This window comes from Phoenix dactylifera, chromosome 9 (assembly GCF_051530095.1).
Source record: "Phoenix dactylifera cultivar Ajwa chromosome 9, Ajwa_hap1_PhDact_Kaust_v1.1, whole genome shotgun sequence".
NCBI lineage: Eukaryota > Viridiplantae > Streptophyta > Magnoliopsida > Arecales > Arecaceae > Phoenix > Phoenix dactylifera.
Window position 1 is genome coordinate 2,953,730 of NC_143198.1, and position 18,073 is coordinate 2,971,802.

The window sequence follows — 18,073 nt, forward strand, 5'->3', positions numbered from 1 at the left end:
TGAAACATCCAAGAGGATCAAATAAATAAAACAAATATTCACCACCAGCAACATTTGGAGCCCCTTAATTAAGGAGTGCAAGGCATGTGCCCAACCCATACTTGTGGCCAGATCTTGTTTTAACAATGCATGGTCAGCAGAAAAAAGAAAAAAGTTCAGACAGAGCATGTGCATCCATTAATCCTGCACACCATTCAACCAATCCTAGACCAAACATGGTTTTCTTGTTCAGTAGGTGTGAAGATCCGTACGGGCATGTGTTTGGTCCCACATCGGTTATTTGTTGGGTAGATCTTGAGTACTTATACAGAATCAAGGAACCCAAATAATATCTTCTGGCTAGCCATTTTGGATGAGGTCCTGGATTGTTACAAATGGTATCAGACCCGACCCAGCCCATAGTCTATGTGGACTATGGGACACTGCAGCACGAATCCATTGGAGCTGACCACGGGCCGATCGTGGTGTTTGTGATTCGATTTGAATGGATTTGAACCCTTAGCCTAACGAGGATGTTAGAGCTTAAACGGGGGGAGTATGTGAGGACCCGTACGGGCGTGTGTTTAGTCTCATATCGGTTATTTGCTAGGTAGATCTTGAGTACTTATACAGAATTAAGGAACCCAAAGAATACCTTGCGGCTAGATATTTTGGGTTGTTGCAGTAGGCATGAGTGGCACTTAATAAGCAACCATTAAGTAAAGGCCTACGGAAGAAAATGTGTAGCTACCCTGCAAATGCAAAAATCAGGCTGAGCTCTTGTGTATGCGTGGAGTATGTACAAATCTTAAATGCAGAAGCCTGCATGGAGTCTTTCTTGCATTCCCTGTCCATGGCATGCATAATTGCATGAGTCCTGCCCTCCGAAAAAAGAAAGCGAAGTTCTATGAGTATATACATTATAGAGTCTTGCATGATGTTTTTTTTTATAATCCTCTTTCTACCATTGTCGACGGTTGATTAATCATTCTTTATAATCCTTAGCTAATTAAATAGACTTTTTATGTCAAACCCACTTCATTCAGAATATTTATTTTAACTCTTCTCATAAGCTTTAATTTTTCTGCCATTTTTATTGAATGACCTATCATGGTCATCTTTTCTTTCTTTCTTCCTTCCAGTTTTTTTTTTCAAACTAGGATGGATTATCCTACATGATCTTTTCTTGATTAGAGTTTTCACAAGGAACCACCTGATGCGATCGAATTGGTTGAAAATAGAGCAAAAGTATTTTTTGGGAATTTGATGTAATACATGGTGCGACGAAAATTGCTTCAAATGGTTAAAAGAATATCGTATACTATGTAGAAGCATCTTTGACAAAAGAGGTTCAAATTACTCTTTTTTTTTTTGTATACAATTTGTATTTGATGGAGGACTGTCTAACAAAAAATCTAGACGCACTTCTAAAAATATATAAATTAGAAAATTTTATTTTATTTGAAAATAAGAGAATTTTATTGTTATATGGACTTTAGTACCAGAATTTCATGGAGTGTAAAATTAGAATTTTATGTCGACTTCATTATTTTGTCTTTATACAAAGTTTTATTAGAGTTTTGGATTGTCTATATAAATTTATTGCTATATTAATTAAGAATATAGTTTGCATTATTGAGATTTAAGGCTAGTCTTGCCTTATGAGTCAACCTCAGCCCATCGGTCACTAAATTATAGAAATCCTTGCATAAAATTTAGAATCACATCAAGCAATGGCTGTATTTTGTCCTCAACCACTGCAGCTCAACCAAATCTCAATTATAGGAGGTTGACATTGCAACATTTGGACAGCTCTTAAAGCTAGAAATGCATACAAACTTCCATTTTGCAATGTATCAGCAATAGCTGGACTCTAACCCAATCTAGCTGCCCACAGCCAAAGAGAAAAGGGTCCCCAAACTACACTCCCATTTGATCTTTAAGCCAAACTTAAACAATTGCATCAAAATCCTATCCCTCTCTATATCTTCCAAATGGGTAGGACCCCTATAAGCTTGGCCATCCCTTATTCCTTCTCTGGGATCGTCTTGCTTGTCCCTAGAATTATCCTCAGGTCAAACCTTCAATTCCCTTCAATTAATTATACTCCGCATCACCTTCCCTAATTTTAGGCCCTTGCCCCGCGCCCCCCCCACTTCGTTTCTCCTTCCTCTCTCTTTCTCTCTATCGCCCTCCGCTCCTCTCCTTATACGCGGTTTTGAGTCTTTTGACTTCTGCAAGAAAACACAGAAGAAAAATCCATGAAATCTTGCAATTATGTGTCATCCAATTTCCTTTTGACTCATTCCTTTTTTCTTTCCTAAGCAAGATCTCGGGACAAGAAAAGGAAAAAAAAATCCACCCGAAGAAAAGCAAAACCAATCGTTCTTAATTTTTTTTTTTTTGCCCTTTCTCCCGAAAAATTCCTATATTTCTTATTATAGAATCCAATGCCGGATCCGGCGACGCCGGAAAAATCCAATCTTGGCTCCCTCCGGCGGTCGCTCTCCCCCTCCTCCCCTCGATCTCAAGGCCGCCCGCCCCGGCGATTTTCTTGCATGGGCAGCGGTTAGAACCGCCGGCGACGTCGCGGCGACGACGACGACGACGGGCGGCGAAGAAGGGCGGAGGCGGCGGAGGGCGTGGCGGCGTCGGCTGCTACGATGCAGATACGGTTCTCGCCGAGCATGAGAAGCATCACGATATCGAGCAGCAATGGGTTCCTCGACTTGATGAAGGTCAAGGTCGCAGCTCGCCACATCTCCTACCGGACCCTCTTCCACACCATCCTCATCCTCGCCTTCCTCCTCCCCTTCGTCTTCATCCTCACAGCCGTCGTCACGCTCGAGGGCGTCAACAAGTGCTCCTCCTTCAGTAAGCTCTTCGAGTTCTTCTTTAATTGGTCGCCCGAGGCCTCGCCATGATTTAATATATATTCGGCTTTGAATTATTGAGGTTTTATACTTCATATATTCATGCATCTCAGTCTTTGAATTGGCAGATGATTTGTTCCTTTTGTGGTAGAATTTTGGTTGATTTTTGAATCTGAACTGCTACTTGGTTGCCAAGTTATTATTTTTTTGTGTTATTGAGTCCTTGGCTCTCGATCTGGGTCTTGGTAATTTTCTAGTCTTAGTTGTCCTGGCTTCTTATACATGGTATTGGGTTAATTTGGTTTCACAATGTATCTTGGTTGGGTTTAGATTGCTGCGATGAGCTTAAATTTGTGTATTTTGTTTGATTGATCTGGAATCTGAATAGCCTGGTTTAGTTTGACCTGCGATTTATTGATGTTTTTTCATTCTTGGTGCTTGAAGCAGTCTCAATACTCTATTTTATTTTATTTTATTTTATTATGGTGCTTGCATTTGCTGTGTCGAGATGCTTTTGGAATTGGGGTGAATAAAAATCCTGCTAGCATATCGGGTTTTGGGATTGTGGTGTTTTTTCTGATGTTGTTTGTTGTGTATCCCACTTCCCTTCCCATCTGTATTAATTGAGCTGGTCTCTTGGCTTCATCTTTCTTGGTCCTCTTTTGGAACTATTGCAATAGTGTTACTCATGAACTTTTAAGGTTGATTTGATGCTTTTCTTGTTTCCAGTAGACACTGAGCTGTCTGCCATTTGATATGGATTTTACGTTGATGTTTAGCTGTCTGGTATGGATATATATCCTACACTTCTCCTATTCCCTTGCGATGTGAAATTGCTTTTCCTATTTGGATACTTATCTCCCACTATTATCTCTTCTTTTCATTAGTATTTAAGTATTATCCTTTTATTCCAGCTTCACTATTAGTCCAATTTATTTGGATGGTTTCTTTCGTTGTCACTTTCCCAGCAACATTAGGTTGTCATGTTTCACTTATGTGTTTTTCCATATACAGAATGTTTCATCTAATATTTGTTTAAGTCAAACTTTGCTGCATTTTAGGGCATTGAACTTTGATTAGGCAGCCAATTTTTAGCTAGTTGTTTGAGCCTGACATTCTAATTATTGGATATTCATATCGTGTACCAACCGTATTTACCATATTTCAGAAAATGCTGAATCAGTCTTCTGCACAAAGAATAGTCTCAACAAGGTTTATAGAAAGGCGATTGGTTCTTCCATCTGTAATATCTTAGTTAAGCATATTTATGCATGTGTGTATATGTATATGTGTGTGTATGTAAATGTATATGCGTATTCCAATTCAAATAGTCTGTAGAGAAACTCTCTTTCAACTGGCATTAAGGACCTCCCTTCTATTTTGCTTTAGTGGGATGGAAATAAAATCTACCTTCAGAATGGTTCAGGTGTTCATGCACAATCATCTTTAAGACTGTTTATTCTGTTTATATGAATAGATCTGCTTGCCTACTTGTTTTGGCAAACCATGAGGCTTGCTTTTGTGTAATATATACTAGCTGGGTGAGTCATATCCATTTCTTTTTAATACATTCATTTTTTCTCCTCCAGATTGTTTGGGAAGACGGTTAGGTCCAAGGTTTCTTGTTAGGGGCGGTGGTGATTCAGTGGTAATTATCTGTTTTTCAGTGTTTAGGTTTGTGATAAACGGAAGGTTGTGTCCTGGTAAAATTTGCTATCTTATTTTGGATCACTTGACTATACTTGTGCAGAGGCTTATGAGAGATTTATACAAGATTCTTGATCAAGTAAATTCTGAGGAGATTCCAGTTGGCTTGAAGTTGCCAGAATCTTTCAGTGAGTTTCTTTCTGAAATGAAGAATAACCAGTATGATGCCAAGTCATTTGCTATAAGGTTGAAAGCGACGGTATGCAATTGATTGTATTTGTTTATGTTTTTTATTGGTGCATTGTGTTCTAAAACTACTAGGAATGAACACTTCTACATAAGTTATTTTGTTATCTGTACAAACATTGTACTATCTCCTTGGCATCTCAGATTCTCCATTTTGCTGCAACCGCAAGTTGAAAATATTTGGTAGAAAAAATTGTTGCTCTGTTTACTACTATGTGGAGCAACTTTAGCAGAAATTGTTCCATTTTTTTTCAAAATCTTGGCATTTGTTTTATTTTTACTTTTTTAAAGGATGGCAGGAGGGTGATCCTACTTTAGCATATGTTACTCCTCCATTTCTGGGGCCATTAGTTGATCTAAGCAGCCCAAGTTTGGCCTGAAATGACCTGAAATCAAGCTCAGTTTGAGTTAAATTGAGCCAAGCCTAAACCTATTTCATGGGCTTGAAATTAATTTCAAGCGTAGCCAAAAACAAAATCGACTCAATCATGCCTAAGTCTTGAAATATGAATAGTTTGTTGTAATATATATTTCATTCATTCGTTCTTGCATACATACATACGTACATACATACGTACATACATACGTACATACATACATATGTATGTATGTATGTATGTATGTAGTGGTGGTGGTAGAATCTTCTAAGAGATTACCGGGCAAGCTTGCTTATGTTTACAAGAAATCTTGTGTGCTAGTAATCTCTTTATAATCAAGTCCCTAAAAAATTTATAAGATATATGTCAAGAACTACTATAGCAAAGTATTGATAATAGTTACCATGGTTCGCTGAACCATCTCGAACCGGACGGTTTGGGGTATATTGAACCGAACCGGTCCTTAACTAAGACGGTTCACCACATCTTTCCCTGGCCGACCGACACCAACATGGACCACTCCTAAGTAAGCCCTCCATCTCTCCCTCCCTCCCTCCCTCTCCTCTCCCTCCCTCCCTCCCTCCCTCTCCCCTCTCTCACTCTCTCTCTCTCTATCTCCCCCGCCCTCCGTCTCTCTCTTCCTCCTCCTTCTCCCTCTTTCTTGTGCAGTCTCCTCGACACCATCGTCTTCGTTCCATACCGGTCCCTGCCGTCTTTGTTTTAAAATAGGAGAGAAAGGGAATGAAGCAAAGGATCGCAATCGTGGTCCTCTATTTCCCACTTTTTGTTTTAATTTTTGAATTTTGAATTGAAATCAGCAAACCATATGCTTACTTTCCTTTAAAGAATGCAACAATTAGTTTGCTGACTTCAGTTCAAAATTTGAAAATAATAAAAAAAAGAGTCCGAAATGCTCCAAAACGGCATGGTATAGATCTATATCATACTGTACTGCCCGCCGACCGGTACGAGTCCTGGTACCGGTCTAGTTAATAGTTACTATAGGAACTGATATGACAATACTGTAGCAGCATAAAACCAAAGCTAGTAACTATTCATTGAAAGTGACTTATTTCATATTTAGCTTGATATATTGCTAGTCTAAAATTGTTAAGCTTCTATTTAAGTATGTACATTATGTACATACATATGTATATTTTAGTGTGTAGCCCTTTTATTTGCGGCCCTAATAATTAGGTCTGGAATCTGGATCATATCGCTCCATTTTGTATGTGATATTAGTTAATAAAACTCTTACGTTTGATTATTATGTATTTGGTGTATCCTATTATGCTCAATTTATTTTAGTGAATCTTCTAAGAACCATTGTTTTTTCTGATTCATGCAGATGGAAACTATGGATAAGGAGGTAAAAAGATCAAGGCTGGCAGAACAGTTGCACAAACATTTTGCAGCAACTGCTATTCCGAAAGGCCTTCATTGTCTCTCCTTGCGCTTGACTGATGAGTATTCATCCAATGCTCATGCCCGGAAACAATTACCACCTCCTGAGTTGCTACCTTTGCTCTCAGATAACTCTTACTACCATTTCATTGTAGCTACTGATAACATTCTTGCAGCCTCTGTTGTGGTCACCTCAGCTGTGAGATCTTCTTTAAAACCTGAAAAGGTAGTCTTCCATGTCATCACTGACAAGAAGACTTATCCAGGTATGCATTCATGGTTTGCTTTGAATCCTGTGTCCCCTGCCATTGTTGAGGTGAAAGGTGTTCACCAATTTGATTGGTTGACAAAAGAGAATGTACCAGTTCTTGAGGCTATAGAAAATCACCAAGGTGTCAGAAATCACTATCATGGAAATCACATGATGGCTAGCAATGCAAGTGAAAACCCAAGGTTTTTTGCTTCAAAGCTGCAGGCCAGGAGTCCAAAGTACATTTCCCTGCTCAATCATCTCCGCATATACCTGCCTGAGGTAAATGGGTCAACATACATTGCTAGTCTCTTTTTGCTGTGATGCCGACCAGATTCAAGTTTGGATAACAATTTGAAATTTTAAGTTCAAAAGATGCTGAAGAAATGCATTTAATATAAATTATAATCAAATTGTAATGAATAGAGATGCTTAGACCAGATACATTTTTAATCTGAATGGTAAATAGAAGAAAGAATTGGAATAAGCTAAAAATAAGTGTGGGGAGAACCGGTTGAGAAAAGAAAGAGGAAGATTATTATGGGAAATGGTAAACAGATACAGAATATGGGTTCATATCTTTCATTCAATAAGTCATTTTCTATTTAGGTTAACATGACAAAAATTTTACTCAGGAAGCAAAATTTAGAAAATTTGTTTGTCTAACTCACCATGCAATCTGGCTGGATTAATAAATTTTGTGGATTTAAAATTGAAGAATCCGAAATATTGTATAATATCTGAGTTGTGTCTCTAAATCACACATTTATTTTGCTTAGAAGACTTTGTTTCTTAAACTTTGAGTCATTGAAATGTCACATGGTGATAACAAGAGCTTTGTCATATGTGCAAACAGCTTTTCCCAAACCTCAATAAGGTGGTATTTCTGGATGATGATGTTGTTATTCAGCGTGATTTATCGCCATTGTGGGAGATTGATCTTTCTGGAATGGTAAATGGGGCTGTAGAAACTTGCAAAGGTGAAGATAGATGGGTGATGTCTAAGCGCTTCAAGACATATTTTAATTTCTCCCATCCTCTCGTAGCCAATAATTTGGACCCTCATGAGTGTGCATGGGCATATGGGATGAATATATTTGACTTAAATGCATGGAGGAAGACAAACATAAGAGACACATACCATTACTGGGTGAAAGAGGTAATGTCTCAATTCGTTTGCCATCTCCTTAGTTCTTTCTATCTGCACTTCCAAAAATTCAATTTAGAAAATGTTGCATTCTCTTCTTGTTTCCCCTCCTGAATTTGGCCTCATAATGAGATTATGTACTCTCATGTTCCAGTAAACTAAGCATAACTAATGGAAATTTAACTAATATGAAAATTTTGGTTAACTCCAGTACATGCATTAAGTGTTTTTTTTGGTTAAATATTCTCTTCTACAAGCTATATCAAAAATTTAAACAAACTCTGATGGAATTAAATGGAGGTAAGACTTGTTTGAAAAAGGTAGCTAGATGAGCTTATACATGTTTTGTATAAATTAGTAATTTACTTTCTGCATTTATTTTGTGTTCTTTCTACATATACAGCACTAACTATTTTCTTAAAAAACAAAACTTTATTAATCTCATTATTAAGAAGAAAGTCTTCTTTCATCTATAGTTTAAGTACCCCTAAGAAATTTGATTATTTTGTGAAAGCACCCTCCAGTTAAATTTTGTTGGAAACATGGAGAATATTTTGGATTATCCTTTTTTCAAACTTTCACAAGTCAAAGACCGTATATTTCCGTAACCCTTTTACTCCTAAGTCCCAAGTATAGACATGCGCTAACCCTCCTCCCTGGATCCATGTGTTTGATGTGTTGTTAAATAGCTATCCGAATACTAGCATTCGGCTTGGTATTTTGATTTTAATTGCTCTCTGAAATGATGCCTCCGCCAGTCGTTATCTACAAAATGATTTTCCTCAGTACTTCACAGCAGGAATCAATGCTACAATGGTGACAGTAATGTCAATTGGCCTTGGATCCACCTATTGTCTGGCCCATGTTCTTTTGCTACCCTTTTCAAATAATGGCATTACCTTAATCTTCCCACCCAGCCCATTGGACACACCAGGATCAATATCACCTCAAACTTTCACAAAACATTTCTTTGGTGAAAACCCTTTCGCAGATAATCTGAAGCTTCTTATTTGATCAGTAATAATTGTGGGTTCCATGTCAATTGGGGGATGGTTGAGGATATGCTAGTATTTAATTTCAGTTGTGGAGAAGTGTAATGATAGGAAAACTGAACCATGAGTCCTCTGTTTCTGTATCCTTGTTTGATTAAAGTCAATTAAAGTCAACTACCTTGTGTTTTTACACATGTTTAGATAACTTTTGGAGTATATCTATAGCTAGTCAGAAGGTAAGGTTTTCAATTTGAATTGTGATCAGGGATTCAGTGTGAAACAGATGGATGTTGCTCTTGTGTAGGGTGCAGTTCATTCTTATTGTTTATTTAAGATTGTAGCACCTATTCTATCAAGGTGCAGGATATAAATCTTGGTTGGCAGTTAGACAAGGACATGTATCATACAAATATATAAATTATGTCAATGTGCATCCATATACATATAGCAGCAAGCTATTTTTCTTTTTCACTAAACTTTTCCATGCAAATCCATGTCAAAAATTTAGTTGTAAAGTACTACTCTCCTTGTGAGCTTAAGATTTTTTCTAACTCATTCTCACAATTTCATCCAGGCAATTGCAGCCTTCCTCTTCTCGTCCATGACTTTTTAACATTAACCTGAGCCCCCTTCTTACTCATATTTTTGTTGAATATACCACAACATTTAATTCTCCATAACTTTATCTTTAGTGCTACAGCACATGCATTTCTTTTAATGCAATCATTTCTAAACTTCTTGATGAGCTTATCCACCTCTTATTCTCATCTGCATGATGCTTGTGTCTTTGCCCTGTCTATTGCTCAATATTCTAATCCAAACTAAATGTTATTGTCATAAAAAGTTCTCTTGATGTCTTAAGTACAAGATTTTATGACACCCCAAAAGTTCTCCTCCATGTTATCCACTGTGCCTTGGTTTTAAATAATTGTATGTTTGCCTCTCTCTTTTCTTCTGTGATTGGGGTAATCTTTGACCAATTACAACAAATGTCTGTTCTTTTAACTAAACATCCTTAATTGTTTCAATTTCAAACATCATTATCCTTGCCTGTGTATAATACTATGGAAGAGTAGTGCAACCCCACACCACTCCATTCCCTGCTCAAAGCACCAATCCTCTATAGCAATCAGGGATTGGTGTGCTGTCGAGGGGGTACTTGTGTGTCAGTCAGGGCCTTGTGTAACGGTCAATCAGCAACTTCCACCTAGAATTAGTGCTTTGAGCGGCAAATGGAGTGTAGTGAAACTTTTTTCTTTGTTGAATAATATATCTATATCATCTCAGTTTGCAGTCTCTGTCATTTATTTGTTTTAGTTTCAGTTGGTGGAACTCCTATTTTCCTTTATTATAAAATCCTAATTTACTACTTTATGATGCACATCAAACATGTGTTTACCTATATTTCCAATTATGTTGATCCACAAAAACTATAGTTCTTCTTGCTATAGACATGGGTTGTATTCATTCTTAAAGGTGTGCAGTGTTTAGATAAAACCCTGGGGCAATCCTCTATTTCATCCAATGAAGCCAAATTATATTGGCTGTTTTGTCCATTTTTGTATGCTGTCATATGATGAAAGCTTAAGAGCAACCCCTTGGTCACCATGATTGAAAATTTGTCTTGCCCATATATTCCTATATTTTCTCACTCTAAAGCTGTCAAGAAGCCCTTTTGATAGACATTTTTTATGTCCACAAAGTTAAAGCGTAAGGTAGTGTTTCTTTTGGTGCCTCCTATGACGTGCTTTCTTTCACACATCGTTAAGTATAGGCATTAGACAAGTATCCTCTCTCAAAAGCATGTCAATTATCTGAAGGCCTATTTGTATGGACATAACTCCCAAAAGTAGTAGAACTGAAGTTCGGGGAATTTGTTACTACTTACTAGTATTTATTCAAATGCAATTTGATGCAAACAAGTTGTAGTTCCAATGGACTCTGTGTTTGCTTGAACGTAGTGAAAGTGAAATCTTCTTGACTATGGTCAGGTAGAGTCTTATTGAGTCAGGTTTGGTTTGCTTGGTTTGATCCCAATTTTTGACTGAGTTGGGTTAAGTTGGGTAAGACTTGATGAAGTTTGGAGCAAGCCAGATCTAATCCAATAAGGTTAGGTTTCATGATCAAGTTGGATGAGGTATGTTGGTCAAGTCTAGATAATTGGGACTTCCTGTGTTACATGGACATTTGCATCTAGCTCCAAGAATTCATGTTAAACACATATCTGAAATAAATACATGTTGTGACACTTGAATACTTATCAAATTCTTTGGTTATATCTTTAAAAGTTTGGTAAAGAGTAAGACTCTCAACAGTGAGTTTGATCTACCATAATGGTGTTAGGGGCAAGTTTTATTCTTTTTAGAAATTAACCAAGAATGTAGGTATTAAAGTAAGTATACAGAATGTTATTTGTCTTATATCCTTAACCTAATTGCGGGGCTTGGGTGACCTTAACAAATAAAATCTCTATATGTCCCTTCTTTTTCTTCTTCTTACATCAGATGCTCGGATACATGTCTTAATCCGATCCTTTTGTCAGTGTCCACTATCCATTTCACCACCACAAACCCCTTATTTTTATTTTCTCCCAGTCATTAAAGCTTGAAGTCTGCTACCCCTAAGCCAAAAATAAGATGGTAATTAGAGGGATTTGGAAAGTCCAAGTTGCCACCTTGGTCCCTATCTATATCTATACTACCTATAAAAGTGTCAATAATTTCTGTCTAGAAGCGATCTGGACCCATAAGTCTAGCAGAACAAATCCTATCCATCTAAAGTTTCATAAAAGAATTCAAAAAACCCTCATGTCTACCAATCTGATATTCGGGAAATTTTCCTGATCATATAAAAGCTCTAAAATCGCCATAGATTTGTATTATGGATCTCAAAAGGTTTTTGATGATATAAAGATTGTTATATCCTGCATAAATCTGTACTCCAGAAGCAATAAATCTCATTAAGTTTCTCAATCATATAAAGACTTTAAAATATCCATGTATATCGCTGCATCAGATAGCTGATTAGTAGTGGACGATCTCCTCATGGCTGCTGCATCAGTCAAACGCTAAACTCTTCTCAATCATCTGCTTTTCTCCCGATTTGGTCATCATGATCATGATTTCTTCACAGTTTTAGTCTTTTAGATATATTTCTCTTCTGCTTGTTTTCTAAAGCTGTGCTGTTTTCCTTTTTTTTGGATTAAGTCTGATGGCTATTTTGTCTTGGTGGGATGTGGGAGACTGAAGGGAGGTGATGATCTTTTCTCCACATGTTCAGTTATGATTATGCTGTCATTTTATTTTTTTTCTTTTATCTTTTGAAGAGAAACCAACTCAGAGATTCTGATCCTTGCCCTCTATCATCCAGCACAGATTGATGTTAGGATTTTTCGAAGACTTTCTCTCTTTTTCTTAACCTTTTAATTAAAGTTCTAGAATGGTTGTTAATAGTTTTTGGGCGTTTGATAGAAGGAAGAATGCATGAGGAAAATGATAATCCTTTCACCATATGATGGGTGCTGGATATAATGTTTTTCATTGCATTCTCTTTGGAAAAGTCAAACCAGGACTTTCATCCTCTCAATCAAGTAACCAGTTATTAGAAAGCCCAATACCAATACTATCACATGCATGGTTTTTTCTCTTGCAAGCAACAAAACTTTGCTCCATCTAGATTGGAGTCCATCTTCAGACAAATCTGACCTCTTTTGTCTTTCTTATTCTGATCCCATGGTTATCCCCAAAAATTTTCATTAGAACCATGAAAGAGCACTTCAATCACCACCTTTAACTCCAACATGATCAGCATGGATCTAGGCCACCACCTTTTACTTAGCCATATCCTAGACTTGCATCATTGATATCTTGATAAGGTACAATGATAATGGATCACGACAAAAATTTAACCTTATTCTCTAAGAATAGCTTCTAGTAAGGTTCGCCGTCTCAGTACCGAACCTTGTACTGGTGCTACACTGCACTATGTCGGTACGGTATTGGGTCTTTTGTATCGAGTGTCGATACGCCTCCCGTACTAAGTATCGGTTCCGAACCAGTACAGTACGGTACACTCCGTACTATCTGGTTCGGGCCAATACAGCGAACCATGCTTCCAAGTATAATTTTATTGAGATTGGTCATGGTGACAATGCGCATGAGATGGTATAATCTACTACTAATATTTAGATAAATATTGTGCAAAGTATCTATTTTAAAAAGCTTGCTAATAAAATTTAGCATTTTTAGTAGACAAATGTCTTGACTTTTGAACTTTGAATGACATGACTTCTTTCAACTTTGGATGGTCTGACTTCATATGATTTTATTATTAATGAACTTGGTATGACTTCATATGATTTTATGAGTTTATTAATGAACTTGGTTTAGTTTGCAAGTTCATGCGAATTTGTGAATACTCCAAGGCTACATGGTTCTGATGTAATGGACATGTTTCACAAATATCCTTTGATGTAACCCACAACCATATTGTGTTATGTACCTGTTGAAGTTGGTAGAACTAGTAAACAAACTGTGTTCTTGGTTAATTTAGATATGATAGTTCCAATTCAAGTTAACATTTGTTAGAACATTTAAAGGAAATAGCTTGACGCAATAGAATCCTTATACATTGCTAGATATGTACTCTTCAAAAAATAGAAAGAAAAGTGGAAAAGCAGCCATATGAGAAATCATAAATGGTCTATAATGCAAACTTAAGTCAAGTCAAATTACAAATTTAATTGGATTTAGGTTTACAGAACATCCCATATTCTATTTTGGAGGTCTACGAGCATCAAGTTTACTCAAGTTACATTAGATTTAATATTAATATACTTAATCTAAAACTGATACTGACTCTTAGAGATCCATTTGAAATATTTTAAATTTAATCATGACTAAATCATGTTAAATGGTAAAAAAAGTATTGTATAAGTCTGAAGTTAAAGCTATATTTTATACATCTGACATGGTACATTAAAATTAAAAAAATAATATATATATATATATATATAATATATATATATATATTTTCAATACGTGCATTTGCATGTAAAATTTTCCTAGCCACTTAAAAAAAGGGAAAAGTTTTTGGTTGAAAGTTGCAACTTCAGGGTTAAGTCTAGTACTTGCTTACCTTGGAACAAATGAACCTAAGATTCTAGTCTCCATGGTTGACTATTTCAGAATGATTTTCATTATTTTCTTTTATCTTTGATTCATCAATGCTCACCGATAGCTTGGCCATTTGCTTATATTGCATGGTAATTGGTATGATTTTTGCACTCTTTTTTTTTCAAAAAAATGGTTCCATATGACTTATCTTTTAGTCTCTTGACATTTTTCATATTTCATCCTTACCGAATTAACAACTTACTCAAATCAACTTGTTTTCTTCGTAATTTTTCAAATAGGTATATCATCTTATCCTGGCCCTTAATATATACATTTTAAACTGCCTTAACTATAATTATCTGAATTCTAGCTGCACGTTTGCATACTCCATAATTATTGCTCTTCTTATTATTATTCCTTTAGTATATTTCAACAAAAATGGTCCTTTTCTATAATTTCATTATAAACCATATTGTATGTTTCCTTTCGCTTTCTTTTGAGCTTAACCATTGATAACCATTTACATTATGTATATATAATTTGATTTATAAATAATATTTCAAACTGAAATAAGACACAACATATTCTATAGAAGTTCTAATTTTAATATGTTTCACCATAATATCATTTTTTCTCAATATTCATGCGTGTAATTTTTATTGATATATATTGTTTTCTTGCTTTAGCTAGTTTCCGTAATTCGGTGGTTCAGAAGTCACCCCATCATATACTCCTTGTGAGAATAATTCTACATATAATGCTAGAATATTGATAAGAGTTCAACATTATCTTAGTTGGAATTTCAATGATATTTTCTTCTGCAAACAAGAATTAAGCATTACAAATGTCCTGTTTGCATCCCCAATTATGGTTCCTCCTATGCTGTTCTACGAACCATCATTTCCAAATACTGCTGATGATATTTCATTGACTTGCACCATCTTTCGCTCAAGGGTATTATCCTCCCAAAGATAATGTGCTAGTTATCCTTTCCCTCTCTTAAATATGCTGCAAAATTCCCTATGAACTTTTCTGGCCTTCTTTTAAATTTATCTTAGTAAATGCTGCCTTTTCTGCTGATTTAAGCCATAAGGGCTATAGATGTTGAAATGGGATCTTAATAACCATAATCTTCTACCACATGCAGCACACCTGCTTTGGAATCTTTTCCTGCTTGTGCTTCCTGACACTTTTGACCCTCTGTTGTACTGATGAAAAAACCGTTGCTTCCTTTATACTATCTAGATCAATCTTAGATCATTTCCTGAATTATTTCATTGTTAGTCAAATCGATGCTTTCTCCCCTAAATTGGAAATACCAAATTCACATAATAAGAAGAAAACAAGTTAGATAAAATACTGTTTTTTTTTTTAAGTAATATTAGATGCTTGAACTGTTTATACTATTCCAAGTAAAGGCTTCCTGGGCACTTCTGCTAAGTTTCTACATGCAACTTCCATCCTGCAACCTTACCTGCTTTCGAAACTGCTCCCAATTCCGTTACTAAGATACGATATAGATTGTATTTAAAAGTTGAGTTGTTTTGTTTGTTCCTTTAATATATCATCCTTCACCAAAGTCATGTTACCTCACTCATTCAGGACCTCTATGGTCATTTTTTTCTTAATTTCTCTTTATGTTTGCTTCTTTGTAGAAGATATCACTGTATATTTGTAGGTCTCAAGTCAAAGCTATAAATTATTTGAGAAATCTGCAACTTAAATACAGCCTATTATTTCCAAGGCATGAATTTTGCAGAAATGACCGATTTTATTTTTGTCTCTGAAGATTTGACAACTTTTTTTGTTCTGTCTTTTCTTAGATATGGACCTAGTTTTGAAATTTTCAGACCCCTTTGCCCTGGACACCATGGGTCACTTCAGCCTGTGATTGTATGCCAACACTCAGACAAATATATGCATTCATATAGGAATACATGCATTCCCTTTTAACCTAATGCTTTGGATATAAAAAGCATGCACATTTACATCCACTTAGACATATTGCTGGAGTGTATCCACTGGAGCTAGGGGCAAAGCACCCGAAGATTTAAAGAGTGGACCATTTTTGCAAAAAAAAAAAAGGAAAAGAAAGCACACACACACATGCACACACTGGAATGCACGCACAGATCTGACACTGGAATAGAAATAAGATGAGCTATTTTTGGAAAGCCCCATTCAAAATATTTCATTAGTATGACGGATTACCTTGGAATGATGATAATGCACACGGACACCACACATATACGTACATATATCTGCATATTTTTGTGTTTTTATTGTAATATTTCTGGATTTAACCCGTCTCATTCTCGGATTGCAGAATCTGAAGTCAAATCTGACATTGTGGAAGCTTGGAACATTGCCACCGGCGCTCATAGCATTCAGAGGCAACATACATCCTATCGACCCATCTTGGCACATGCTAGGCTTGGGTTATCAGGAAAAGACTGACCTTGACAGTGTCAGCAAGGCTGCTGTGATCCATTATAATGGGCAGTGTAAGCCATGGTTGGAGATTGGCTATAAGCATCTCCAATCATTCTGGACAAAGCATGTAAACTACTCCAATGACTTCATCAGGAACTGTCATATCTTGGAGCCCCAATAAAAGACCAGAAGGCAAGACAGGATGAAGTAGAGATGAGGGTAGTAGGAGAGACGTAGTTATGGTCAATCTTTTGCATCTAAAATCTGGATCTTCATTAAGAATGTTGAGAAATCAATCCCTTGAGCGATGCTGTCAAGCTCAGGAGTCGTCCCTCCCAGCTGTTTCCCTTTATTAGTAATGGCTGCATTGCTGGTGGCAATGGAGGTTCAGTTCATTTTGTTACATAGTGATCAGTTTTCATCATATTGTAAGGTATTTCTTTGATGGCTACTATGAGATGTGACACCATTTTTTTGGCACGGATGATGCTCTCTGCATTGCTATGGGTGGAGCAGCAGACTGCATGATCTCGCATACAGAAGCATGGATTGGATTACCCATCTTTTTTCTCTCTTCAAGATCTGATAATTTATTTTAGATCACCAGTCTTTTTTGGTCCTGTAATCATCTTTTGATTGTAGCGGTTATGGAGATTATTGTGAAAGAAACCCCATATAAATCTGGGGATTGTAGGATATTTCTTACCATTCATAACTCATAAGAAATGTGCAGATAATTCTTTTGCTTAGCCTGTCTCTCTCTGGCCGTGGGCATCATTTGTTTCATTGCTTTCACAAGCCAAGAGGCAATGCTGTCACAAGGTTTCTTTAGTCTTCTGTAGGTATTCCTCTTCATAGAGGATGGTGGCCGTTAAAGGATAGTACAGGAACAACCTCGGTTAAGGAAAGTTGAAGTCAAAGGGTGCAAGTCAGACTTTGCTGCACTGCAGCCACCGAGCTGGGTTCACCGGGTTATCTTCTTGTTTCTGAGAGGATCTTGCTCTAGATACAGAATAAGAATATTATGCTGCCCATAGTGGCAACTGGAAATCACAATAAAATATTCCTAAATGCAAAATGCACTAGTTATATAAATTTTCATGTGTATATTCTTTTGAATGTTTGATGCATGCTATGGATTATTCATATGACAATAAGTGCAAATAATTCATGATTCATTATGAACATTTTAATGTTTTCAGCTCTGCCCTTTCGACATATTTCCAGCATCATGATATATACATTTTTGTCTTTTGGTCCAAATTCTTTTTGAAGTTATGTAGCATATGAGTGTGTACAAGATGTGCTAATGCCATGCTTTGTCTGCATTGGAATGCGGATACTCTTGGGATCAAAATTCTCATCTGTGATTGCGAGCTCCGGCACCTGGCCATGTATAAATTGTGTTGTGCTCTGCTTGTGTACCAAAAAAACCACCTATTGGTTAATTGCTTGTGCTCAGGTTCAAGCTCCCTGATCTTAAATGTAGACAGACCTGGAATCACTTTCAAGGACAATAGCTGATCTGCACTTGACCTTAACATCTGATCGCTTCAGTGTACACCTTTAATGAACTCTCGAATTCCATAACACCAGGGAAGGTCTGATAGC

General features: G+C 36.6%; 1 protein-coding gene and 2 non-coding genes across 3 annotated transcripts; all 3 read left to right on the forward strand.

Annotated features, from left to right (window-relative positions):
• The first annotated feature begins 1,834 nt into the window (after nucleotides 1-1,834).
• LOC103704454 (putative galacturonosyltransferase 13) lies at nucleotides 1,835-17,211 on the forward strand. Its single transcript, XM_008787732.5, has 6 exons — nucleotides 1,835-2,853; nucleotides 4,442-4,500; nucleotides 4,603-4,758; nucleotides 6,471-7,058; nucleotides 7,633-7,935; nucleotides 16,356-17,211. Exons 1-6 carry the CDS (start codon nucleotides 2,643-2,645, stop codon nucleotides 16,641-16,643), a joined length of 1,605 nt encoding a protein of 534 aa, XP_008785954.3. The 5' UTR covers nucleotides 1,835-2,642; the 3' UTR covers nucleotides 16,644-17,211.
• On the forward strand, nucleotides 12,162-12,268 carry LOC113462554 (small nucleolar RNA Z103). The gene has a single exon (XR_003385121.3). It is a non-coding gene; the product is annotated as a small nucleolar RNA Z103 (small nucleolar RNA).
• On the forward strand, nucleotides 12,400-12,496 carry LOC113462555 (small nucleolar RNA Z103). The gene has a single exon (XR_003385122.1). It is a non-coding gene; the product is annotated as a small nucleolar RNA Z103 (small nucleolar RNA).
• Nucleotides 17,212-18,073: the final 862 nt, after the last annotated feature.